The sequence below is a fragment of the Myripristis murdjan genome, chromosome 21 (genome assembly GCF_902150065.1).
Source record: "Myripristis murdjan chromosome 21, fMyrMur1.1, whole genome shotgun sequence".
Classification (NCBI taxonomy): domain Eukaryota; kingdom Metazoa; phylum Chordata; class Actinopteri; order Holocentriformes; family Holocentridae; genus Myripristis; species Myripristis murdjan.
In genome coordinates, this window is record NC_044000.1 from 10655001 (window position 1) to 10682901 (window position 27901).

Consider the following 27901-nt stretch of genomic DNA (forward strand, 5'->3'; position numbering starts at 1 on the left):
CACGCACACAACCGTAGTCACATACACAAAAAGGTATAACTGTGCCTCCCTTTCGAAATTTCCCCCGTTACAAGACAACCTGCGACTGTTGCAGCCAGCAGGGGGAGCCAGAGCCCTTTCACACTGCCCTGCTTGACTCGTATGGAGGGAGAGTGTCTGGCTGGTGGAGCTGGGACAAGAGAGGTTAGAGAGGAAGAGAGGGATGGAGAGTGAGAGAGACAGACAGAGCAGGAACCCCTGGCTGCCGCACTATCAGGCCATGAAGGATAACAGGCCTGAGCGGCACGCGGGTTCAGTGGCTCAGCGTGAGTGGCTCATAATCCATTTTCATCCCGCTTCTTCAATGTGCGTTGATGTAGAAACGCCTGCTTATGTTTCCGCGTGCTTAAAGGGGATGTCTTACTTTGGTGTAACATACATGTACATATGAAGGTCCTCAGGGTGTGTGTGTGTGTGTGTGTGCGCCTGTAAATACTGTTAGATCCCTTGGTTCCTCAAACCAAGAGCTCCAGGTCATTCAGAACTCAGCTTGAAGCGAAAGTTTGTTGAGCTTTCCTCTGGATATCACATAATCCAAAACAACTAAAATCTTTAAAGAACAGCTTGAAGGAAGGTGCTGTTTTTTTTCCTTCTTTCTTACTGTGATTCAGATGAGACAACAGACACCAGTCTCATCCCAGCACGTTCAGCACAAAGACAGTGGAGAGGTAGCAACATGCTGAAAATGACTGGTGTAGCTCCTATGGAATGAGGGAAGCACACTTTCCAGAAATGAAAAGATATTACTATTACCATTTCTCCATCTGCAAGGTGCATTATAATAATTAGGGATGGGCGTCAGTAATCAATTCCTCTATTAGTCATGTTATGAAGGAACTCGAAGGGTTAACTCTTTTTGCTTTTGCTTTTTTCGTACATTTTTCGCATATGTGTTTTCATGTATGTATGACACAACAGTTTGTTGGCTCCAATAAAAAGATGTGAATATAATATGAGCAAAATGAAAGAATAAGACGTTTTGCTGCATTATGATTGAGCATGTAGTAGTGACTGGCTCTGACTCCATCAGAATCTGCATAAATCATCATAAATCATCCGCCACGCATCCGAATTAAGCATTTTCTCGGATTTGGAGACCCCTCATCGACATTTCACCCGACCTCTACCAGTCCTTGTGGGCTATTTTGCTTTTTAAATTATAATGAGCAGTGTAAGCTTTCGAGGTGATTTCTTTTTGTGTGTTATGATTGTTTTCTTTAACAATTTACTTTAAAGATTAGAGCGTCTGCTTTTAGTAATTGTAAAAGTTTTCATGCACACGGTAATGTCACTGTAGCAAATATCATTGGACATTTAAGCAAAAAAAAACTAAAAATTGTAGTTAAAAACTTGACAGAATACAAGAAACTCTTCTAGAGAAACAGAATTAAACTTTTAGTTTCTGAAATCATTTTTTAGAGAGCTGATGGAGCTCAGGATTTATCAGGAGGACGGCTGCTTTACTCTAAACAATTTATCTGTATTTATCTGTATCTGTATGACTGTGTGTGTGATGTTTTGGATGTGCAAAATAATGCAGAACATTAACTGACGTTAGGCTATGGGTTGCCAGTTCCTAATCACTTCAGTTTTACGTTACTTGTCATAAATATGCAAGATGTCAATATCAGGAGTTGCTGGAAGTTGTATTTCTCTCACCCCACAGGAGCTAGTCTAAGCTCTTCCATAAGCATCCTGGCAATGTGTTAACAGTGGTAGCATGTAGCTTGTCTGTGTCTTTGTACTGGATTCACTGGAAAGAGACTGGCGTCTATCATTTTATCTGACTCACGGTAAAAAAGATGAAAAGCTCATTTCCGCTAAAACTGGCGTACTACTTTAAGACCCATTGTATTCTTCTGTCTTTGATTGTGCCTGTTTTGTTTCATGCATTTTATGTTCTCATTGTTTTACTATTGGACTGTGTTTTACTGCATCGGTTTTCATGTGATACTATTTTACTGTTTATGTGTGTGTCTCTTTTTGAAGCACTTTATTATCTTAAATCAGGTTTCATTTACATAATTACGTAATTTAGCTGTAGTATTGTAACTGTGTGTGTGTGTGTGTGTGTGTGTGTGTGTGTGTACCTGCAGGAAGGCTGGGCCAGGATGCTGGGGTATTGACACTCTCCATGGACGCAGTAGTTCTTGTAATGATCTGGACAGGGTATGTAGAGACCCCTGGCTAGCTCGTTGCCCGGGTCTTCTGCAATAGAAATCCAAGCACATATGACAAATCCATAGTTAGAGAGAGACAGAGCGGGAAAGTGGGAAAATTAAGAGACTGAGGGAGAGGTGTGAGCGTCGGAGACAGAAAATGTATCGACAGATCGATGAAGACTTGAGTAGCAACACACGGTGTTTGGCGGTCCACCACCAGCAGCACACGTGCACTCACCTGTGTAGTCGGTCCGTGCGTAGTGTCCGTTTCCGGCTTTGTTCCCAGTCATGATGTCCCCTGAAAAGAAAACAGTCACATTGCGGCTGGCGTCAGGTCGGTGCAGCCTCCCCTCGCTCTGAAACCCCATTTTATGGCTGGAATGGTCAATCTGATCCTACCTCAGGGTAAGTATGAATAGCACCCTCACCAAGAGTTAATATATACTACTCATGTGGTTGTGCTGTCCATTTTGTAAATTTTGTGTCACTATCCCTATTCATTCTTCCTCACCGAATTACAATTGTTTTTTTTTTTTTCATTGGGGTAAATGAATTTATTTCCTGAAACTGATTCGGTGATAACATTTTCCGAGATTATGATGCAAGGATCGTAGCGAGAAGTGGGCTGGAGCTGGTTATGGGACGCTGGGCATTCTTGTTGTTTATTTGCTCATAAAACACCCAGAGGCACAATATAAAAGGAAATAAACAAAGCGGTATGTAGATGAGGTCAGATAAATTATAAAAAAAAAAAAAAAAAAAAAAAAAAAAAAACACCCAGAATGAATTATCGTTATTAATGAACATTAAACAATAGAATAAACATGAGACGGCACAGTTTAGAAAAACTAAATAATAATAATAAAAAAAGCTCTCCTTAATTATCTCGGCTTGGCTTTCACAGTTATGTACATAATGTTTTAGTACACAGCTCAAACAACCTAAAGCGGCAATAATCACAGTTGATTCTGTGATTATTCCAGGATTTTTGTAAGCTGACTCTACATGGTCCACATTTTCATAATTTCATTTATTGCAGCTTTAAGGTGTTTTGAGTTCTTATTCATCTAATAGCTATTTTCATGAGCAACTGTTCAGTGTTTAAGGTAAATGTAGGTCCCTCATCGGTATATCAGGACTCCAAGGTACCAAGCAGGAAGCTTTATGTGATTGCTCCAACGAAAAACGCTGTCTGTTTTCCAGGTGGCCCAAAGAAAAATGCAGAAAGTCTCCTAATAGTCTCCTAATAATGTGACAAGACAGTGGCAGATGATTGAACCAAACTAAAAATCTGTCAGCTGTCAAGGTATCACTTTAAATCCACTGGCTAACAAGGAGTGTGCTATTCTGAGATTCAAATCCCTTGTGTTTCATGTCATTTGTCTCCCTCACCACTTTCCCTGAGCGAAACAGAAGGCATGGAAGAGTGATCAACTCAATCTGTGTAGTCTGACCCAAAGGATGTGTCATGGGGGAATAGCAATTTCTATTTGTGTTCCAAAGCTGGCTAGCTCTGATTGCCCCCCCGCCCCACCCTCTGCCAACCCCCCACCATCACATCTTGGTTCTCGCATTTTGATCAATTGTCCTCCTTGTCCCACGTGGATGCAGAGGCAATCAAATGTTTGAAAGTGTACACACACAAAATGATACCCACTAATCCCTTAGTAGTTTTGAACACCACCTGAATTGAGATTTGTTTAAGTAATGCAAACTCTAGTTATTATTATTATTTTTTTTTTTTCTCTCTCTCTCTTGCTTCCCACTTGATGAAAGTTTCAGCCAGACTTTGCGCTGGCACGGTGCTAAAACACAGCCAGAGTGAGCCAAAGTGAGGAGAAATGTCTATCTATGAAAAATGAAGATGCTTCATCCTCCAAAGAGATGCTCAAAGACACATTCAAAAGACCTTAAATTCTTATTTACCTTTGTCTTCTCCCACATGGATTAGCAATATGACTCAGTTTAAGGATTTAACCACAGAGATTAATATAATAACTTTATTCCTGGAGCTGTTTCAAACAAACACTGCACATAAATAAAGATACTTCACTAGAATGAAGGGATTATGATTCAATAATAAAATTATCAATAAACATAGCAGGCGAAGGCTATGTGGGTTTGCGAGGATTATCTTTGTACAACATTCCAAAACATAATTGAGTAAAAAAAAAAAAATGTAATTATGAAATGAAGGCTTGTTTTTTGAACTGAGGTTGAGAGGATGGTGGGAAAGAGACTGGAAACATGCTGTCTGCATTTAGCTCTGCAAGCTACCTCATTTGCCCCATGGCCTCTTTTCAACTTGACTCTGGAAGTGAATCTCCATGCAGACAGGCAGACTGACGGCTACCACTGCGCTTGTGCATGTGCATGAGCGTGCGTTTGTGTCTTTCGCGGTGTGATATATGTGCAGGCGAGCGTGTGGCTGTGCACGTGTGAGTTTCTGACCTTGGCAGTGGCCCAGGTACTTGACCTCGATGCGCTCCTGTTTCTGACAGGAAGCCTCCTTCACCTGGCAGGGGTTGTCATAGGAACGGCCATCTGAAGCGCACACGGGGTTGAAGCTGATGTGGGAGCAGTCGATGTTGCACACACACCTGCAGGAGAGGAGGCGAGGGCAGCGGGGGGGAGGAGGTCGACAAGAGAGACGCATGAGAAAAAAAATGTGCTCAATATAAAATTGTCCTTGTAAAATAATCTTACAAGATGACTGTCTGTATAAACACTGACCAATAAACATTGACATTTAGGTAAGTCAAGCTCTAAAGGAACATTGTGTGACAATGTAAGAATCTATATTTTTAACATATTCAGTCATGGATCATAATTTTTTTTTCAAAATTGATAAAATGTGCTTTGAAATGATATCCTGTGGTGAGTTGTGACCACAGAACCTAAATGAAATATGCTCTTTCTCATTCAAATCAGTCCCTGGATACTCGTGCTGCATACCATGCCCATAGTGCCACTGGGCTAACTTTTCCCATACACCGGCTTATGACGAGTCACGGACCTGCTGAGGTGAGAGATTTTGCAACAAGGAGCAACAAGCACAATCTTTGGTAATACCGGTGGGGTTAATTGGGTTACAGGCAGAATTGGTGGGTTTTAACTTCATCAGTACCAATCGTTGGCTTGGAGCACAGAGTTCCAATCACATGGAAAGCACTTGAATGTGCAAAAAGTCATATTTACGACCGCCAGTTAGAACAAAGGAGCTTATGAAAGGTACTTGAACGCAACAGTGCAGCCGATGTCAAGGAGAATGGTCCGTCATTGGCGGGACCCTCCTGGTTCCTATGGCATGAAAAGTGATGTGTCTGTCAGCCTAAAAACACTGCATGGTAAGACTCGCTGTTTGCTTCTGTATGACAGGACATTTCGACAGAGAAGATGTAGGTGTTTTCGTTGTTATGAGCTTCTGTTATGCTCAACTCCAGCATCAGAGATAAGATGCGTTTGGTGCACGGGATAAAACCGGGCTTGTTGGGTAGGTTTACATCAGGACCACGAAGACAACTAGTTGCATAGCAAGCCAGCTTTTGTTAGCTAGTGTACATCTTGCTGCTGAGTATTGTGTTATCAACTGATCACAGGTATTAAACAGTCGTAACACTACAGCTGAGCGCGTCCTGCGGCACTGAATGTTGCAATCTAGTCAGCATGTCAGCTAACATTAATCGGGTTAGGTAGCTTGCTCACAATGTAAGTGCAGCACTCTTAATGAATGACTTGATGGAGCGTCTGGGGACTAATTAGGCAACTTAGCAGCAAATCTGCCCATTTTAATGGTTTTTGTTACACACCAACACGAGATTAAGCCATGATATCAGTTTTCCTGCCGCTCTTAATTCTCGTCTGTGTGTCTATTGTGTCTGCTTTCAGGTGCTGTGGCTTTCTTAATAGTTTGTAGTCTGTCACTAGACACTGGCCGGTAATGCAGCATGTTGATTCACTCAGCTTTCTTATCATCGGGGCCTCTGTTCTCCTTCCCCGTGCAGTTTGCCCAGCTCAGTGTGTCAGCCAGTCGTAAATCCCTCCCAAGGTACGATCAAAGTTTAACTTCACATCCCTGTAGTCTCATCAGTTTGTGTTGTGGTGTTTTTCAGGCTCTGGGCTGTGGACTGGACACAGTATTGTCAAGGCACTAATGGTCTGATTGACCATCTACAGGTCATCCATGTGTGAACCTCTCCACCCCATAGGGCAAGGCTAATAGTGGCCCTACTGGGACAACAGACTGTCTGTGTGCACACTTTGTAAAATGTTGTTATTGTTCTCTTGTTTTGTCTTGCTGGAGCTGATGTATTCAGCTCCAGCATCTATTGATTCCCATTATGTGTTTTATGTAGGGTTGTTTTACCCCATAATGGCTGTTAGAATTAGTCTTCAGGCACAAATACTTAAAAGTAACTAGAAACTCTAAGTAGAAACTAGAAACACTTTAGTTGTGTTCCTTAGTTGTGGCAAGCTTTCTCTATGGACACATAGATAATAACTGACATTTCATGCTGGCCAAGTGACCACAGCAAACAGTGCCATTCTACTCCATTCATGTTCTGTGGCTGTGAGAGATTTTTCTGTATCCTGGAGACAGCGAGATGTGTTTGAGTGAGAGAGAGCCAGACCGAGACACAAATTCATTCAGTGCTTACAATGCTTAGAGCATTTCCAAAATGAGGACAAAAAACACTGTATGTCATTCACTACACACATCCAGTGGTTGTAAACAGTGCTTTGCACACAGGCCGCATGTTGGGCCATGCATGGTAATCCTATTCAAATTGGGTTTTGGCACATTCAATTTGACACAGTAACTGTTGGATTTAACGGCGCAGAAGGGACCTGTAGGAAGAGGGCCTGATTGACAAATGACGTACTCTCACAATGGGAGGAAGCAATTAACGATGAGAAGACTGTAGACAACCAAGCAGTAGACTTAACCTTATGAAGGGTATTATAGAAAAAAGTCGATTACATGTTGCACAGTCCGGTTTCAGTTATGCAAAAATATTACATAACATCACAATAATCTAAATCTAAATGATCTAATTGTAAATCAATAAGCATGATATGCTAATGTAAATACAATGTGAATTAAATTGGAGAACAAAGTGCTGAAGAACACCAAACAGCTTGATAAACTGCATTTTGTGATTATAATGCCCCTCAAACTGAAACAAAACCTGACTGCTGGCCAAATTGTGTTGGCCAAATTTTATTCTACTGATAAAACTGAAAACAATTGCATGGCACCAGCCAGGGCATGGCCAGGGTCATGCATAATGCATAACTGCTGCATCTGGGCACAAATTTGTGGCCTGCATTTGAGCTGGACTCTTGACAATTACCTTTGAATGAAAATTTTGTTTGATTTCAACCAGCAAGCACTAACTACTAATAGCTGCAGTGTTTCCTCTGTAATTTCTTTGTGAGTTCACTTTGCATGCTACGTTTGTCACATATCTGTTTTGGTCTAAGTTATGATTCAAATTCTAGTGCTAAAAATGATTTTGATCAAATTAAAATCATTACTTACAAAACTCTGCCCAGTGAGTGCTGGGAAAGGTTCCAGCACCCAATGACCCTAATTAGGACAAGCGGCTCGGAAAATGAATGAATGGATGATGAACTACTGTATACTTTTTTAGTTTTACAGATTTGTAAGACTGATTAAAGCAGATAATTGCTTTATAATTTGTTTGATCAGAAATTCAATGCAAAGCCTGGCACATCTTAAGTAATTAAGAAAAATCCAAATATTGTGCAAGATGGTTTTGTTTATGACAAACAGCAGTTGACAAAACATAATGTTTTGAAATGTGTCATGTTTTATCTTCCTCTCTATATTGAACTGCCAGTCAAATTACTTACTTCCATGAAGCTGAGATTACGGGTGTGTTTGTGTTCTGCATTCATTTCCCAGTGAATCAGGCGGCTGCTAGCTGCTTTTTGCTCGAGCAAATTAACTGGGCAATTTGCTGTCGCACCACAATTTTCGTGAATCTGCGTGCGAGACTTTCTGTGTGTGTGTTTGTGTGCATGTATGTGTCTGTCGTGCGACATCTTCCTGATGGACAGTGAGGCAGAGGGAGCATGTACGCCTGCGTGCACGTGTGTGTCCCAGAGTATATGTGTGTATTTGGGCGTACGTGTGCTGTGACCCTAACATGCATGGCAGGGCTGATCAGCAGAAATTACCCCCAGATTGCTGTCCCCAGACAGTTGCTGCTGAGTAGCGCTGAACGCTAGACTCTGTAATTATAAATCTGTCATTATTCTCCCAGCCTTTTCATTTTCCCCTGGCGCCAATCCCCAAGTAAAGCACAGGCTCTATCTTACTGCTGCATTTGCATACACACCCACGTGTGCACTCACTGCCACGTGCATAGGTGCCCACACGCACACACACACACACACACAGACACACACGCAGACACCTTCACGATGAGGTAAGATGATTCTCTTCGCTGACATTGATGTTGATTGAAATGATGTGCAGCCAAGCATGCCAACACTGAGGTGCTGCTGTAATGATGGATCAGCAAAGTAAGAATGATGTGAAGTAAGGTTTTGATATGCCTCAGAGAAGATGCAGATGTAGAGAGGAGCGCAATACCCAAAATCCCACACAGACAATGAAGGTGAGCCACCATAGTTATAAATGTCCCACCACTGCGGAAGTGCGAAAATGAGACTATAAACCTATGATGTAAAAACTATAAACCACAGACAATAATTTAAGCAGTTACCCTCAAGACAAGATCAAGACCAGAGATTTAGGATAACGGCTATTTTCATCAAAAGTAGGGAAATGAGAAAAGTCCTGGCATGGTAACCCACAGTACTGCGACAGACTGAATTAAAAATAGTCTGCAGGTCAGACTTTCTCTTAGGCAATCTTCAGATGGTCCTGTGAGAGTCTGGACTGCAGCCTGTTCAAATTTAAGTGCGAGACAAACCTGAAGCTCTCCTGATACAATGTTCATGAAAATTCCCCTTGGAAATAAAACGGAGGCAGAAGACTGTAGCGGTAGCTGTGCAGGGCTAATTTGTACGCAACACCCCAAACTGTGATGGTAATGCTGACCACACCAGTCAAACAAGACATTAGCTGCAATAACATGGACAATATTTCTTCAACCCGATTGAAATTATTTTGATTAGAGATTCCAGCTTGACTGTTTACATGGACGCTAAATAAAGCGATCCGATAAGACGCGTGTTTACATGCCCCAAAGCATTTTATCAGAATATAACATTTCTGACATGCACAAAGTGGTTCTGTCTGTTGGGATGCGTCTCATCCGCTGGAAATATAATATAAGTCATGTTCGCTAATGCTGGCTCTCCCATCAGGTCATCCGCAAGACTGTAAAAATGAAAACTGGCAGGGCTGGAATCGCCATTTTGACTTTTAGCCTTTTTATAGGCAGCCTTTAAAACTTTTCCATTTGGTCGATGAATAGGTGGATTCTGGCTTTATTTATCCTTTCAAACGCTTCCTTGAACAACTTGTGGTTTTCAGCCTTTTGAGCATGGAGGCGTTCAACAATCCTTTAAAGATTTAATCTTTACAACAAAAATAGGTTGTGTCAGCCACATACCAGTTGTTTTTCTGCTGTCGCTGTGTTTCTGTCCCTCCTGGAAACTCATAACATCACCTAGTGTTCCCTCCACATGGGCAAACATGCACAGAAGAATATATATATATATAGAGAGAGAGAACCAGAGATAAACGACCAGATTAAGCGCGATCATGGTTATTAAAGCGCTACTATTTTAGTGAACAGATTATCAAAGGTTTATACTTCCCCTTTCAACCTAATTGAAAATTCCTTCCAATCGGGACACTCTCCTCCGATCAACATGGTACCATGATGCATTGTTATTCTGACTGGGCTATTATTCTGATTATTAGTGTCCATGAATATTAGGCTCCAAGTAAATGCAGCTGTTGTTACATATAAACAACATATGCATGGCAAACCACAGCTAGAGAGCATTAGCTAGCCCTAGGTCTTGTTTATGCAACTGCAAAGTGGATGCGGCTGCGGGGAGATAACTAGATATCTGCCTTCCCTTCCCTTGTCTGCTTGAGGCATGCAAAATACAGACGGGTAAGTGGAAGCATTAGGAAACTGTAGGACCCACAGATCTGTCTTGAGAGCGTAAATTAAAAGAAGCAATAGCACAATAACCAAAATCTGAGGAGCTACAAGGACTGTGAGAAAAAGAAATAAGCTAAACCGCTGCACACATGCAGACATCAACACTTCCCTCCAGCTATGCACACATATAGACACATTTCATCTTTATACACACACACACACACATGCACACACTCACCCTCCCCATCCTCAACCCACACATCACACACACACAAACAGTGAGACTGAGGAGCTGAAGAGCTCTCAGTCTTGGGTCATCCCATGTGGCCGTTGTTGGTTGGTGGCTTATGTCTGGGCTCCATACATTTTTAATGAAGCCTCTCACTTTGTCCACAATAGGCACTATACTGCTACACTGCACTGCGTCAACACATCCTAATGCTGCTCGGAGACACACTCACATACCCACAGGCAACCATGCACACATACACACACAAGCACACACACACACACACACACACTCCAACATGCATCCACATGCATGTAATAAATGCCATGAGATAAACTGTCTTTTTATCTCTCTCTCTCTCTCTGTGTCACGCACACACGCGCGCACACACACACACACACACACACACAGACTAACTCCCTCTTTCACACATTCTGGCGAGAAACACAGAGATAAGAAGGGTGTTAAATGAGAGATAAAAATGTGTGTTTGGCAGTATTTGTCCACATGTTCAGGAGTGTCTGTGTCTGTGCATGTGCTGTCTTAGCTGGATGTGTCCGGTTGACTCGTTCACTCCCATGATTTCCTTTCCATCAAAGCTCACGCATTGTCTGCTGGCTCCCTTACTTTACACGCCACTTCATGCACATATAAACACAGACACACATGCTTCATCACACTCACACATACTGTACACACGCTTTGACATAGTGCTGTCCCTAACCAGTCGCACATATACCAGTAAACACGCATGCATGGAAGCACTTATACTGACCCAGCTGAGACTTACTTATACTCACTTGAGTTCATTTTAAAATATTCAGCAAACACACACGCACACACGCACACACATACACACACACGCGCGCGCACACACACACACACACAGAAAGCTTAGGCCACCACATCCACTGCCTGCCTCATGTTGTGTACAAAGCCTTAGCTGGAAACCTTATTGCTACTGAACATTGCATTGATTTTCATAATCCTCAGCCTCAAATTTCACTGTAATCCTTCCAAAAAAACAGAGTGAGAGGAGGAAAGAGTGACACACACACACACACACACACACACACACACACGATACAGTGACAGAGAGGGAGAGAGAGAGAGAGAGGGAGAGAGAGCGAGAGAATCAGTAATACAGAAAAGGGGACGAAAGGGAGAAAGACAGCGAGAAGAGAGAAGATATAGAGGATGAGGAGCCAGGGAGGGACGCTTGGGACTTTGAACTAGGGACACACACACACACACACACACGCACCCACTCATACAGAAATGAAAATAGTATGGTACTATAGATGGTGAGTTCAGTAAAGTGTGAAGGATTTCCTGTGAAAGTGTCTGCATCCACATTGCTGTGTGTGAATGTGCTTGCTGGAACCCCATTGAAGGGAAATAAAGGCCCTCTCTCACCTTGCCTGTTGGCCTGTGACTTCTCCTCTGTCTGCCTCTTTAATGCAATTCCCTCTTGCCCTCCACAGAACCACAATGGGCTCCAGCAGGGACCTAAGTGTTGGCTTTCAAATGCCGCTCACCTCCTTTCTCAGCATGTCATGACCCCGTATACACACAGCATGAGTCCTGCAGCCTCGCTCTCTGCTCACTATCTGAGTAGTGCTTCTCTCTCTCTCAATACTATCAATGTCGATGGGTGCTAGTGATGGCTTTCAAAGCGTGGGGTTTTGTGGGTAATCACTGTGCTACGCTCCAAATGCATCTAAATGTGTTTTTTTTTTGTGACACACTGTTGATCCCTGAGGGGTGAATTTGTCTTTTTTGCTGGCTGCCCTCTACAAGGAAGTCAGCCACAGAGCAGCACCCAGACCAAAGATGATAAGGATTCAATAGCCTGCTCAGGGACCCTTTGAAGTCATGGGGAATCGCACCTACGCCCTCCTCAGACTTGGTTTTAACATCCATCTCCGGCAATCCGATGACAAGTGGACAGCTGGGACAGATGACCGTTGACGCCTGGCATGATCAGGCATCTCGAATGAATCTCCAGTGATCGCTTGGGATTGGGCTTGAGATCGACCTCGAACCCGCCATAACAAGTTTTTTCTCCCCTCCTTTTCTTACTTTGCCTCTCCTGTGTCTTACCCCCAACTCCCTCCCGCACCTTCTTCCTCCTCACTCCTGTATTTCATGCTGTCACTATCGTCCCTGTGTCCACTCCCCATCTGTGCTCCATTCATGAAGCAGTTGTGCCAAACATCTCTACTGTTATGATCTATTCAAAATGAACTGATCTGAATCTGAGATGATTAATCATAAATGAACGCAGACAGAATCTAAGCAACCTTTTTGGGGGAGTGCAGCAGCCACTTTCTGTCTATGACCAGACGATGCACATTGACAGTCCTTGACACCGTCTGCATATTTCTCAGAACATTATCGTCATCACAGGAGATATGGATTCTTTTATGCGGTCAAATTGTTAAAAATTTCATTTCCCCCGTTTCCTTGTTTGCCAAGGGCAGATGTAATGGAAAAAGACAACAACACAACACAACACAACACAGAACAATACAACATTTTGAGATGACTGCACAGAGTAACACGCTAATAAATTATTTTCCAGCAAGTGACACTTGCAAAGTTGATTGAACATCAAGCGTCTCCATCCTTTGTGTGCATTGCATTTACATTGTAATGCATGCCCTTTGATTGCATAGTGGTTTTGAGAATCCTGCGGGGACCTGCATATCTGGAAGCATCTTAACGCTGTCCACCGGCTCACGAATGATAGAATTCCCCGAGAAGAAGAGAAGCATTGTATGCAAGTAAGTATAGTGCATTGCTCTAGACACTCATCACCATAGCCTTTTCTGATTACGGTCACTTATCCTGCTGATTACAGGCACTGTTGCTCTGATTCTGATTAATCATCAGTTGTTTGATTACAATCACCTGCTGCTTGATTACATTCACCTGTTGTTTGATTAAAATTGGCTCCTGTTTGATGAAAATCACCTACTGTTTGGTTAACATCACCTGTTGTTCAGTCACAATCAAACTACACCGCCTATCAACTGGGACCTTTTGCCTTTTGAAAGATTGAACAGCACTCGCCGTTTCCCTCGTACTGGACGGGATGCTGAAATATTCATGACATTATTTGTGTCTGCTGCCATTTTAATGAGACACATGTCTGACGTGGGCTACCTCTCTTGCCTTGTTCCCTCCCTCCTAATCCATGGGCTAAACCATTCAACTGTCTTTGAGTTGTGGCACACTCGAGGCCAAACTTTCTTTTATGTTTTGACGTTTGGTTGGTATATGTTATCTATATTGTGCTGCTGTGATCTTATGAATGTACCTACTGGGGATTAATAAATTATCAATAAATCCACGGGCGTGCTGTAGTGAGATATTAAGATGCATTTGAGAAAGTGGGTGGCACTGACAGAGGCGGCCTCCAGCTGTTTGGTATTCGGAACGAGGCTCAGGATGCATCACGACGCGATTCCTTGGCATTACATTTATTGCACACCAGGGTACATTATCTCTCCATTACATCAAGCAGTTAGATAGAATCATATCCTCAGAGCAATTCTAATTCTCGCTGTAATGGTGGGATTCCTCGCAGAGCACTGCCTCTAGTCCTCTAGCGGATGCCGGTTGATCTTTGATGCACGCCACTCACAGTCTAACACACAATAATGGTGGTTTCTATAAAGCTGGACTGCCTTGTCATTCATGCTATAGACGACGTATGTGATGCTGCTGCTGGAGAACTGTTTACCTTCGACAACACACCCTCCATTTTGGCTCTGCACCCATAGGTTTGTTATGAACCAATGAGGATAATCTCCAAGCTGCTTGCTGAACATAGTGCTGGGAGCTGATGTACTTGTATTAACATCTCATTTGGAATAAACAGTTAAAGTTGCGACGAGACCATTCCTTGACTGAACTAGTTTTCTTTTGTGTAAGTCAAAGTAGTTTTTGGCCTGACATTGCTAAGTCCTATAAGGACTGTAATTGGATTTCCGGAATAGGCGAAAATCCTTTCTCTCAATGCTCCACTGTAGTAATTGAGGTTAAATGAAATGGTCAGCTGTGGACTAAACCACAGTGTGTGGTTGTGTGTGTGTGTGTGTGTGCAGTATGTGTATTATCTATTGCATGTGTGCTCATACATGTTTGGTATAAATGGAAGTATTCTCATTTAAATGATTTGTCATAAATCAGAAATAGCTGAAACATTTCAAATGATGGATACAGGATGAGCTTTCCTGAGAAAACACATTCCAAGATATATCAAACTGAGGTGACTTGCTGTGTCAGGATGGGTCATAGTGCTTTGACAAAATGTGTTTTCTTTGTCTGTGTGTGTGTGTGTGTGTTGGTGCAAACTCACCAAACATCCTCTGCGTCCACATCGCACTCCGCCCCAAACTGGCAAATGTCGCAGGTTGATGTCTCTTTCTGCCCTGCCTCCGCCGAGCCCTCACCTCCTAAAAGAAACAAAAAGAGAGATTTATATGAGCTGTAACACTTTGCCTATACATCTTTCAATACCGAACTCCTCTGACATAAACATATTCTCCGCAGATGCTCCAATAGTCATATTTGCCTAAAACTGTGCATTCAAAAGGAACACAAACCTGTTAAACAAATCCCCACAACACCGCCCCTCTCGCGACGCAATGTGACCCTGAGAAATCAGGAGTGGACATCTCAAGTGCATTTACATCTGCCATATCCCACTGTAATCCCACCCTTACAATCTCCTTCATCCATTCATGCCTTTCCCGTCTCTCCCGACTCCCTTCCCCGCCTCCTTCTCTCTTTGTCTGTCTCTCGTTCTATCACTCTCAAATCCCTGCTGATCTTTTTGGAGTCCCTCTTTTATTTCATCATGCTGATTTTCTCTCGCTGCGAGTGCGTCGACTCCCTGGTGGCGGTGTGGGCACTGGCGTCAGGCTTATACCGGCTTAGGGCCCCCGCCAGTGCATATCACGCCTCATCAGCGGGCGAGGGGGAGAAGAAAAGCAATCTGGCCAATCTCAAATTGCATTCCCCCACCACGGAGGAATCCTCTCGTCTCTGCACGCTTTCTCTCTCCTTTTCTTTCCCCTCGGCCCTCTTCTCCATTAGAAAAGCTCTATTTTTAAACTTACCGGGACCCATGAGGACAAGCAGCGAAAAGGAGACGAAGAGGTGGAACTTGGCATCATTTCCCCGTGTCATATCTTTAATCTGCCCCCGCACACACATACATAGACACCCACAGTGCTACCACCATGTGTTGCTCCCTTGTGCCGCCTCTTTCATTTTCCCTTCTAAAACTTTTGTTATTTCTCGCAATCCCTTGTGACACGGTGGATGAATTGGATAGAATTGCTGTAGAGAGGTTTAACCTGATTTTGTGCAAACTGTCAAGCTAAAGTTGGGTTTAGCTCTTTTTTTTTTTTTTTTTTTTTTTTTAGCCTGTCTTTTAAACGTCAAAGTCAGACGCCTGTGCTTAGCTTTCTTTGGCCGTTTGGAAGCCTGGACTTGCTGCTGTGGGGCGTGATTAGTCCAACAGCTTCATTCAACTGTTTTGGCCGTGTCCAAAAAAAAAAAAAAAAAAAAAAAGAAAGAAAAGAAAAACATAACAATACAGCCTATGTGAGTAGAGAGAGCCTTTACTGAGGGTGTTAAGTTCCTTCCAAAAATCTTGCCTGTTCCTTCAATTTTTCATTTGAAGCTGTGTCTGAACCTGCAAGTTTTGGAAGGCAGCCACGGCAGCGAGGCAGCATGTCCTCTGAATGCTGAACACTCCTTCCTCACTAATATCACCTCACCTGTAAAGGCTGGAACCCAGTCAGGCGGTAAGATGTCCATTCTGTATTCATAGCTCTGCTTCGCTATACCTTCAGGTCACAGTCCTGCCAAGAGTACAAGGTGTGAAACTGCACTGGCTCCCGGCCCGCCCGTGCAGCTGGAACGCCAAAGCAACTGTGTGCACTGCAAACACAGTCCGACTCGGCGAATCGTTCTTCTGTTTTAATCTTGGAATCTTTTATGTCTTAAAACAAGTGAAAGAATTTGCCACTGGGTTGAGTTTAAAGCTGTACCCACTGTAGGATTTTCTTCAAACGACAGCTGCGCTCGGAATCACACACTACTCATTCTAAACGTACTACATCTGATGTGAAGCTGACGTATATTTAATGTGTTTAGTATGAAAAACCTGTGCATGGGCAATTTCCTAAATATGGAAAGATTTCTGAGTATGTTGCAGACGTTACTAAACACACTTAATCTGCAGCAAAGCACTGCTGCAGCGTAAGGCGACATAGCTCCTGCCAAAGCTTATGCCACCTTTGAAAACAGAAATAAACAGAAACGTCTTGTTTCATGCTGACTGTCTACCAAAATCTATTTTTTTTTTTTAAATCGGATGTATTTCTAGATGTACTTCAATGTAAAAACACCACTAGTTGTAGTGTACAAAGGAGAGTGCAGTATATTTTCAGACTATATATTGCTTAGTGTGTTAATATGCCTGAATACACACAATATATACTAAAATGAAGCCGCATTTGTTTGATGATACTAACGCTTGATTGAAGAATATTCTTGAAACCGTTTGCTGAAGTTGCTGAAGGATAGAGTGAAACTATCTCTCTACAACAGCGAATTTGTTTTCACTGATGCCGTTAAATGACATAATACAAGAATAAATAATTACTTTTTTTGTTGCAATACTGTGCTATTACTATTCACATTAGGTTGCAGAGCGGTGACATTTTTTTTTTTTCTGTCAAAAATTCCTTAATGCGAGCAATGTTTGCAAAGCCATATTGCTTAATTCATATACTTTGAGGATGTGATGACATTGTTGTACTCAAGGGTTCAAATGAGAGTTCAATCAACCGTGCCTGACAGTTCAATTACATGGGTTGTTCTTCGTCTTAGATCAGAGTTTAGAGTATTGTCAACAGTGGGACAGCAGCTGATTGAATTAGCCAGTTTGAATTCTTTGACTACTGACACAAATGTAATTTCTCTCATTTCCGCCTGTCATGTACATCACGGTGTGTGAAATTTCCCGTTTTTTTCCCCCCAGGTACAGGGAGCTATACCAGCCTGTGCCAGCCTCTCTGTACTCTGTCAATTGATCGGCTTCAAACAGACTTGTGGGCAGGCAAGCATGTAAGCTCTCCCACTACTCTCCTCTGTCATAAGCGAACATGAGAGAGAGAGGCCAAACAGGATTCTGTTCTACTTTCTCAAATTTCTTCCATGTCCACAAATGTAGACCTTGTCTGCCTTTCCTCCCTTTTCCTGTCGTTTTGTACCTCCGCCTCCCACCCCCCCCCACAGATCTCCACACACGTTACCGCGGGCGTGATTACCAAGAGGCAACTGGGAACAGGCAGCGTTTCCCACTCCTCAAATCCCTGATAGAGTCTCCTGTAGCACTAACACAACATCTCCCCTGTTTCTGTGTCTGCTAATCCCTGGAATCAGCAGACATGGCCGGGTAATGACTGAAATGATTAGCCCTGCTATTGCCCCCGCAACCTCTCCCCCCCCCACCTCCCCTCATCCCACCACCACCACCGCCTGTCCCACCACGCGGATCCTGCAGCATCCAGTATCGATCCACGTCTGGACGAGGCCGGTCGAGGCTCCCTCAGCTGGCGGCTGCCACACTTCCCTCACTTTCCTCTCTGTCTTTCCTTTCTCACAGTCTACTGAGGAGGACAGTTTCTTTCCCTCCTAATGTATGTATGGATGCTTGTGTATGCAACCTGTGTGTTTCCTTCTCCCTCATCGCCTTGTTTTCTCTTTATCTATCTCTCTCTCTGCCTTTCTTTCTCCCTCCTTTTATCTCACCATGTGTTGGATATGAAGAGCATGGAGGGTTCAGAGCAAGGTTGGACCAGTAGGCTTTTTCTATGCACGCATACGTACAAGGACAGAGGCGCAGAGTCGTGTGCTTGTGTGTTTCTTTCTGCAGATACATGCATATGAGAGGACTACAGGGAGAGAGACAGTTTGAGAAAGCACGGAGAGAGAGAGAGAGAGACAGACAAAGAGAGATCATTCGTGTGAGTGAGCACAGGCTGAGAGTGAAACAGAGAAAGACCATTTGTTTGAGAAGGCGCGTGCACGGGTGGACACACACAACCACACACATGCACACACACACACACATACCCACACCCAAACACAGACGGGAGATTTAGGGCACTCCAGCACGCAGCTACCACACCGATGATGAATGAAGCCCACACACCTCTGGAAAACAGAGCAGGACCGCCACGACCTTGGTTACAAACACACCGGGGACACAGGGAGAGGAGAGGAGAGGGACAGAGCCACAGCCTAATACACCCTACAGATGCGGAGGTGTGCTTGTGTGTGATCAGACGACAGCAGCATAAACCCTACAGCCCCCGCTACTGTTGCTGCTAAACAGGGAATCACTTTGGAACATTAAGAATGCGTTCACATCAGGTGTGTTCAGTGTGCAGTGTGAGTGTTTTACTCAACTTCCAAAAGGTAACAGAAGGAGCAAGGATGAAATCTTAACCAACTACTTGAAATAAACATTGCTGGTATAAGCAGATGTTGTTGACATCCTATTGTCAGCGGTTATTCATGCCTGAACAGCTTAAATAGTCTCAAATGTGGAGTCAACATGAGGTGAAATTCTTTGGTACCTACAAACAACATCAAGCCACAGTCATAACTGATGCTCATATCCAGGTATTTCTTTGTCTGTTTGTAACTGGTATAAGGAGGTAAATTGCAGAAAAGCCAGTGTTGTTTAGCTTGAGGTAAAATGACTGAAAACAGATGCGTCAAATACAAAAATGCAATAAAGTAAACTTTTTTTCCCATTATTGTTCAGACCAAAGAAAACCAAACGGTAGGTGCGATCACACCTTCAAGTTGAAGGCGACATTTATTGTAATTATTAAAGCATTACATTGCATGTGCATCTGAGGCATTAAGCTGCTGCTCTCATCCAAAGTGACTAAGAATAAATGCATCAGTGCAATAAGAATTTTTAAATCACCAGTACAGATAACCAATAGTAAGTAGAGCAACATTCAAAACAAGCCAAACAATAAAAGTACTCCTGTGTCCCAAGGGCATTCATTCAGCAGTAAAGTTGGTAAGAAATAAATGCCAGAGGGAAGCGTATATTTTAATGTCACTCATGAATATTAATGTCAGAAAGTGGTGGCGAGGAGCAATAGCACAATGTGTTTCAAATATGCATGATGTCTAACTGATTTTGCCTATGCTGTGTATGAGAATATACAGTTGACAGGCAGGATATACGAGTGATGCACTGAAAATGCTATGGAAAGGTCTAAATACAACATCCTTTGGCACCGCGCCAGCATTAAGCCTCCACTGTAAGCCAACACAAACACTGTAACGTCATGGTTATTAAATTATTAGAATCACGTAATTGATCGTGCCCACTCCGCTTTGTGTCGTGATGTTCTTTGGCTTCACCTCGTCCGTGAATTCCCTATATTGAAATTCAGGACACTGCGGACCGCATATTTGAGCTGACACCATGGCTACTGGACAGACATTTTAAACAAGGGGGAGTTAATTAATTTAGGAAGTGATATGCTCTGAAAAAAAAAAAAAAAAAGATTTACTGCCTGCACAACTTTTATACAGGTCTGACAAACATCCAAAACAGCCGAGCTACAAAGACGCTACCAAAGTTATTCAGACGGTGGGATTTGGTTGAATAAGCTGAGCGCACTGGTGAGCACTGATATAGAGCTGTGGATTAAAGTGGACCTATGTTTGAGGTATCCCAGTGCAGTTTTAATGCACAGCATACCCAGCCAATCACATTCTGGTATTCTTGGCAGCCGTGGTACAAAGTGAAAATAAGGGACAGGGACAATAAACATAGAGAAGGTGTCCTGGTTGCAGCGGCTCAGAGAGTGCAAACGGACAGCGAAACACTTTGTGGACAAGGCAAAACACAAATCATACTGCACACACACCTTCAACATTCAATAGCAATGTGTAGTCAAGCAGACACAAAAGCTATAGAACAATTACACAAAGCCAGCAAAAACAAAGCCGTGCCTATTGGCAGGTGGGACAAATGTTGCCCGGGGCTTTATATACTTCCCATAAACTGACATGTGATCCATGGAAGGTGATACAGGAAGCAATAAACACAAGCCAAACGGCTGATAATATCCTGCGGGGGGAGATACAGAATCTACAGTTGCAGTAACATCACAGTGCAACCTAAACAACTCAAAACCACTGGAGCTGTAATCTGTCACTGGTGTCGGGAGCTCCATTAAAAGAAGCCCGTGCTGACAATTAAACTATGAAACCCATCAATCAGCATGACATTATCAACGGACCGCTGCCCCAAGTGGCCAATCTGACAGAGCGAGCTGGGCACAGGAATAGAAGGCAGCCAAATAATCCATAAACATAATGGACATCAATATTGAAAATATGACAGATGACACTGCCGTCAGAGGCCAAGATTCAATTTCTATTTCTTTTTTTTTTCTGCAGGAGACCATATCGCTTTTTCACAAAGTCATTTGTCAGCCCAAAGTCCAATGAGGAGAAGCCGACCTCCTCCAAAAAAGCGAGCCAAGGGCGGCTGTTCCAGTGACGCAAATGACAAAATGACTGAGGCGCAGAGCAATAATGACTGTGATATAAATAATGATACCATCAAAATGCTTGGTAGGCATTGCCCGGGAAACACAAAAAAACATAATACACAGTAAAACAACATAAAAGCCACCAAACCAAACTCTTAAAAGACAGAGAATGGGGACACAGAGCAAACAGGGACACAAAAAAAAAAAAAGGGAATAAAAAAAAAGGAAAAAAAAAAAAAACAGGATTAATGTTTGACTGCTGAAATCCGTTAACACGACTGACTCGCCTAATGTCATCACTACAGGATTTATTGCTGACTTCTTTTCCTGCTTTGGCACGACCCGATCAGAAATGACAGCCATCAGTCGTGAATGAGACCTGCTGATGCATGCTGAAGAGATGACTCACACGCAAACCTACAGCTTGGCGCCACAGAGCGAAGCTTCTCATCGCCCGTTTATAATCTATTTTTAAGACTCAAGAATCAGCCTTTACAACCTGGGGAATTCATAATGTTTTGATTCGGGATGGAAGTCAGACATCACCAGCTCGCAAAAAATAAAACTCCCCGAATAACATAAAGGATGTGAGATTATATGCAGGTGTGGGGTAGAAAAGGTGAACTTTGTTATGTTTTTTTTTAAATTTATTATTTATTCTTTACCTTATATTACAAGGCTATTCAAAGGAACAAGAGTATATGCTGTTATTGACCCAACACTGCAACATTGACCCCTATACTCTTCAGTACTGGTTGCTTCTTAGGCTGGTGATCTGGGAATTCAATCAATCAAGTCGTTTTGTAGAGTGTCCACAAATTACTTAAAATGTAAAATGTTCATGTCATTATGTGGTGTTTGCCTTTTATTATGCAGAATGCCTCTTCCATGAGTTTACAGGCAAAAAAAAAAAAAAAAAAAGAAGAAGAAGAAAGAAAGCTGAACACACTGTTTGATTCCAATTCAAGCCTAACACGCTATGAGAACACACTGACCTCTGAATGACTGCCACAAATCCCAGAGTAAGTCAGCGTGGCTCCAGCCAGGTAGCAGCCGCTGTGAGTGACCATGCAGCTAGTAAGGAGACTAGGAACAACGTCCCTAACTGGGTCAGAGTCTTTCTGAATGGATTAAAAGGAGGAATTATGGCTTTAAAACTTCATCTTTCCCAGCTTTGAGGGGATTAAACTCTGCTTTCTGTTCCCCACTCGCTTGGCTGGCTCAGTGACTGGCTAACTGGATGCTGGACGACTACGGATAGGTGGCAGGATAAAGAGGCAGAGTGGGAATGTACAAACAGGTTGCTCTATTTTCTACAAGGAAAGAGGGCAGTCCACACCCCCATTTTCTTTCTTTCTTTTTTTTTTTTTGAGACAGAGTTTGCCCTATATGTGTGTATATACTCATCTTGACTGTTTACACTGGTGACTTTGGATGAGATTTTGACAGCCACTCAGATTTAGATATAGCATTCATTCACTGCAGCGTTGAATTTATGAATCAACTGGATCAGTCTGCTGAAAGAAATAAATACACTAAAATGCTCTGACTTCTGCCTGAATCAGTATTAAATGTCTAAAAAAAACGTGTTAAAAAAGACCTAAAATGGTGATAATCCAAGAAAACACTATTGCAACTGAGAGTAAATAATGTTAAAGCAATTGTGTTGTTTACTTTATTCCCGTTTAAAAAAAAAAAAAAAAAAAATTAGTCTTACATTACTGCACATATTTATTAATGCATATGACATTTCGGCTGATAGTCGAATTGAATCAGCGATCAGCCACAGATTCAGGGCTCTGTATCTTACTCAAAATGAAGAAACAATCCTACAACCATTTTTTTTTGGTTTGTTTTTTAATAGAAGTTGAACAATGAATTAAAACATAGAGTGCATCTACTCTTGGTGTGATTCAAGTCACAAAAATCACAGCAAATTTTTCATGTCATAGCCCACACATATTTGCCCCAAAATGCCTTGTTTTCACACATTTTTAGTTCAAAATCACTTTTCCTTCAGAGAAAACTCTCTATTTTTAGTGGTTACTTCCTACTTCTGGCAGTCCTACAGTTTTGAACAACTCTCCTCCACCTCCGCCCTCATATAACACCTGCAGCTAAACTTTGAAAGTGACACGAATGGCAACAGTGATGCAATTGTGGGAGCTCACCTCTGAAAACTCCTTCTCCTAAGACTCCCTGGTTGCATCCTGATACTTTAAATGTGTTCCCATAGAATGATCTGGGATTTTTCACAGCTCAAGATGACACAACAAAATGCATTTTGAGGTGGATTGCTTCACTAACAACACCAAGTGCAGAATGGGCCTCACTGCCTTTCTCTCTCCAAGTTTATTCTGGTACAACCTGCTTGCTTTTGAACAGTCCCTCCCTGTTTTATGTCCTAACCCAGAATCCTTTTTTCAACCAGAAATATATTAAATTATATAAGTGAGACATTGTCAAAATGCTGTTTTCTTGTTACTTTACATAACAGAGGGAGGGGGTGCTGCAGGCTATTCTTTCCTAAACAGGACACACATTTCTTTTAAGTTTGATTTCACTAATGCATTATGACACAGCGATGGTTCTGGCCCATAACACTTAAGCGAGATGCACTGCCCATCAAGCTGGAAAACAGCAGATCTATTTTTATCAACCACACTGAATCATTCATGCCTTTGTTTCTGCTTAATTTCAAGTCTATTTAATCTTTTATAACATGTGACAGATAGCATCTCCAAAGCACCAAAATGCCACTAATCGCCATTACTTGCCAAATTTATTTCTCTTTTTCTCCCTTTCCCTCCATTAGTCCATTGTTTTTCTCATACACACAGTGCACAGGGCCAAACACAAGCCCGCCACATTTCCTATCCATATCTCGCATCAGCGTGCTCATTGGAAATTCAATTAATTTCCCTCTCACGCTTCCGCTAGCAGTTAGGCCTCTCTAACCCGCGGCATATTTACTCTCCGAGCCCCTGCACGTTGTGGGGAACACACAAGAATGAGCTGAGAGGGAGCAGCAAACATCCTCTCTTACTCTTTCTCTCTCTTTGCCTCTTTTTCTGCATGCGTCTGTCCCTGCGGAGCACTCTGGTGTGGTGCTGCTCGTCAAGTGCTCATTCTGGGGAGAATATCCTGTCTCCTGGTGGCTTGCATGGGTTGCCAGCGGCCTGCCAGGACCCTATGCTGCAGCATACAGCCTTATCAGGGGGGCTGGGCACAGGGGAACACTTAAACCTGTCTGTGTCTCTTTTTTTTCTTCATCCTTCATCCAGAGAGAGCGACAGGGAAGCAGAAGAGGGGAGAGGAAGAGTGTGTGTGTGTGTGTTTCTGTATGCAGATACATATACACACAAAAATGCATGATACTGTATTGTCTCGGATAATTTGATAAACAGTCTGTTTGCCATGTAAGTGTAATGTGCCATTCAAAGAAGAAAGGAAAAGAGAGCAAAAACATTATCCGTTTATAAAAGGCGGGTTATGTAATACAACTCAGCCCAGTACATATGTGCATATATTGCTAAAAAATAAATAAATTAATAAGTATAAAAAGTTCAATTACGTACTCCTGGAACGGTTTAGAGCCTGATGCACAGCTTTAGGGTACTCTGGCACTGATGATGGGTATTTCATAGTCTCTCCTGAGCCTACTTAAGTGGGATATTTCAAACATCTCCTACATCCACTCCTTAACAAATTAAAATAGTCCCTCCAGATCAAAATGCCCCTCTTCACTTTCTGGCATATTGATGCAGTTAGAATTCGCTTTGCTTGGACAGTATACTGGCATCAGTCCAGGCTCGAATCTTATCATGGGGTTGTGTATTATGAGCAGATGGGCTGGTGGGAAGCTAAAACACTGCTTTTTCACACTCTGAGGCAAATAGCAGACTCAACACAAACAGTTGAGGCTGATTTGTGGTTCTGCGTTGCAGTGTTGCCGCAGCTACGCCGTCGTCGTCTATGGTGGTGTGAACATTCAGAGTTCTGTGTTGGTGGGTCTGTGCACAGACCACTAAAATGCTAGACGACAGGGTCGAGCTCTTATTAATTCCATGCTAACAAAGCAAATCGGAAGTAATCACATTTAGATTCTCTTAAACAGAGTGTGTCTACTGTCGGACACATTCAGCGTCCAAACAAATTTTTGGGATATTTCCTTTCATTAAATGATATCTGAAAGTATTTTAAAATTTGGGGATGAAGTCTTGTGCAAATGAATATATTTACAAACCTCCTCAACACGGCTGCAATTAACAATAATTTTCATTTTCAATTAGCCTATGGATTTTTTTTAATAAATTAATTGTTCAGTCTAGACAGAAAAATACAAATACTTGAAGTTATCAGAGCCTAACCAATGTTTTCAACTTGACCAGAAGCCAAAAAACCTATGGTATTAGTTTTCAAAGCATTTTCAAAGCTGTGACCGGCATGTGTTGGCATTTTTACTTGATAAATGATTAACACCACTGGCCAATCAATCAATTTTCTGCTGATCTTATGAACTGACTGATTAATCACTAATTATTTAAGCACATCTCCTCAGCTTGTTTCTCTCCCACCAGGTTTGTGTTATCTTCTCTGGGAGCAAATCAAATGGAAACACAGAGGAGGAAGTACAAAGTGGCCAAGCGGACCAATCCCAGTTTTTTCACAGGAGCCACTGACACAGAACCATTTCGCCTTGGCCTTTCGCCAGAAGGAAGCAACTCCAGCAGGCTACTTGGAAAAAGGTTTTGTGCTTATCATTGGCTTTCAGTAAATGACAACAGGTAGACAGGTAGGATTCAGATGCTCTCTTGTCATTTGGCTTCTTATGGCTCTAAATCATTTTAATGCTCCTGAATCACCTGTATTACACCGGGTGTAATTAGGAATTTGAATGCGTACACAATCTCACTTGTGCACCTGCACATATACCTTCTCCAAGCACTCATTCCCCATGTGGTGACTCTCCTCTCCTTGAACAAACACAGACCATGGTGATCTTGGCACGGTAGAACCCCTTCTGTCCTCCTCTGTCACCTCCTCGCTCCATTGTGCGCCCCTGGCAGAAAATCTCAGGAAATGTCAGCTTCCAGCCTGTGACCACTCTGTGCCAAACCCTGCTGGCGCCAGCCGGCAGCCCGCTGAGCCACACCATGCCACGTCTAATCTTGCCACTAGCCCGCAGGGGCCAATCTCACACTGCCTACTTTTGGAGAGGAGCCTTGTATGGCCGGACGGCAGGTGAGTGGTGGCAGGGTTTGGTCTCAGGGGTGGGAGTGGGAGAGAGCACTAACAGCTAATCGCTAATCCTCTGTGCAGTAGAGGACCAGAGAGGCTAAAGAGATAGTTATGGCGGATGGGGCTGCTGGTCTCACGGAGAATATGAGGGGGAAGAGAGGGAAATGGGGAAACAGGAGGTAGTGTTGGGCTCCTGCCATCACTCTGATTGCACAGATTCCTGCACTGTACCTAAAAGAATTCAAATTGAAAAAATGAAAGATATCAGAGCTACAATTTCTACAGTCACCACTGCATATGATTTATGTAATCCACTTTTTCTTTTCTCTCCTTTTTTTATAATCTACTTTTCTTTTTCTTTGTTTCACCATGAAAACGATCATAAAAACAACCCACTCAATCCCCTTAAAAACTAATTCAGAAATGCACTCAGAGGGGAATCTACTCCATTTCCCCGATGAGAAAAGCCCCGACCTCGCCTTGATCTGCCACTGAATGTCAATCCCCCTGGTCAGGCAGGGTGCTTCCTATGGATAACATAAGTGGCTGCCTAAGGCGCCATCCTGAGGGGGGGTGCCAAAACTGAACCCAGAATTTAAAAAAAGTGCTCATCAGTGAATGATCATCAGCAGTGGTTTTCCATATACATGATAAAGTCAAACTCCAGGGGCAGTGAATGGTTAAGGGTGCACTGCACGCTCCCTCTCTGTACACTGTGTGACAAGAGCTCTCTTTCTCTCTCATTCTCTCTCTCTCTCTCTCTCTCTCTCTCTTTTTTTTTTTTTTACACTAGTTAGTGTTTATCAGTGTCCAACCATTTTCAACTGGTTTATGTTTTGGTCCTTTGTATAATTTTCCAAATGAGATATTGTGAGATAAATTGTTAATGTCCTCTGCAACCCTAATGTCTTCAGTTCTGTGCAGAAATGAGGTAGACAGTCGACGGTCATAATCTATCCAGCAGAAAACTGAGATACATTAGAGATTGAGACTCCACAGTCAGAAGGCTATCTGATGAAACTACTTGGCCGTGCTCTTTTTGAGTGTGGGTGGAACTTTTATTTATTTTGGGGGATGGGGGGGCAATGTGTCATCTCGCCTAGGGAAGCAAATGAGCCAGCTCCGCCCGTGCCCCTGGTAACCTTGAACCAGTGTTTCACACAAACACCAGACTAAAACCAGTCCCTGAAGACCTAATCAAACCAAGCCGAGCACAGCCTCTGTACACAAGCCCTTGGACTTCTGCAAAGAGAGCTGAGCCATATTACTTAACATCTAAAGCAATGCAAAAGTTTTTGCCTTTGCCAGAAACAATGGAAAGGAATAAGCTCCCACTCACTGCCCCCTTCACTTGCAGCTTACCGATTTTATAAGGAACACTGCTTTGATATAAACACATTGCTTGGATGATCTTCAAATACAGGAACAAGTCATTTTAAAGCCTCATGACGCACATGCCAGTGTTTATATCTGGCAAATTAGAAACACAAGATGCACTAA

General features: G+C 42.7%; 1 protein-coding gene across 1 annotated transcript in view; it reads right to left on the reverse strand.

Moving 5' to 3' along the window:
• The window catches only part of tmeff2a (transmembrane protein with EGF-like and two follistatin-like domains 2a), a 93400-nt gene that overhangs the window by 3353 nt on the left and 62146 nt on the right, over positions 1 to 27901 (reverse strand). Inside the window, exons 5-8 of the mRNA XM_030081621.1 lie at positions 14911 to 15007; positions 4653 to 4801; positions 2440 to 2499; positions 2130 to 2247 (exon numbers count right to left, since the gene is read on the reverse strand). Coding sequence (XP_029937481.1) covers positions 2130 to 2247; positions 2440 to 2499; positions 4653 to 4801; positions 14911 to 15007 — 424 coding nt within the window. The remainder of the gene's footprint in view (positions 1 to 2129; positions 2248 to 2439; positions 2500 to 4652; positions 4802 to 14910; positions 15008 to 27901) is intronic.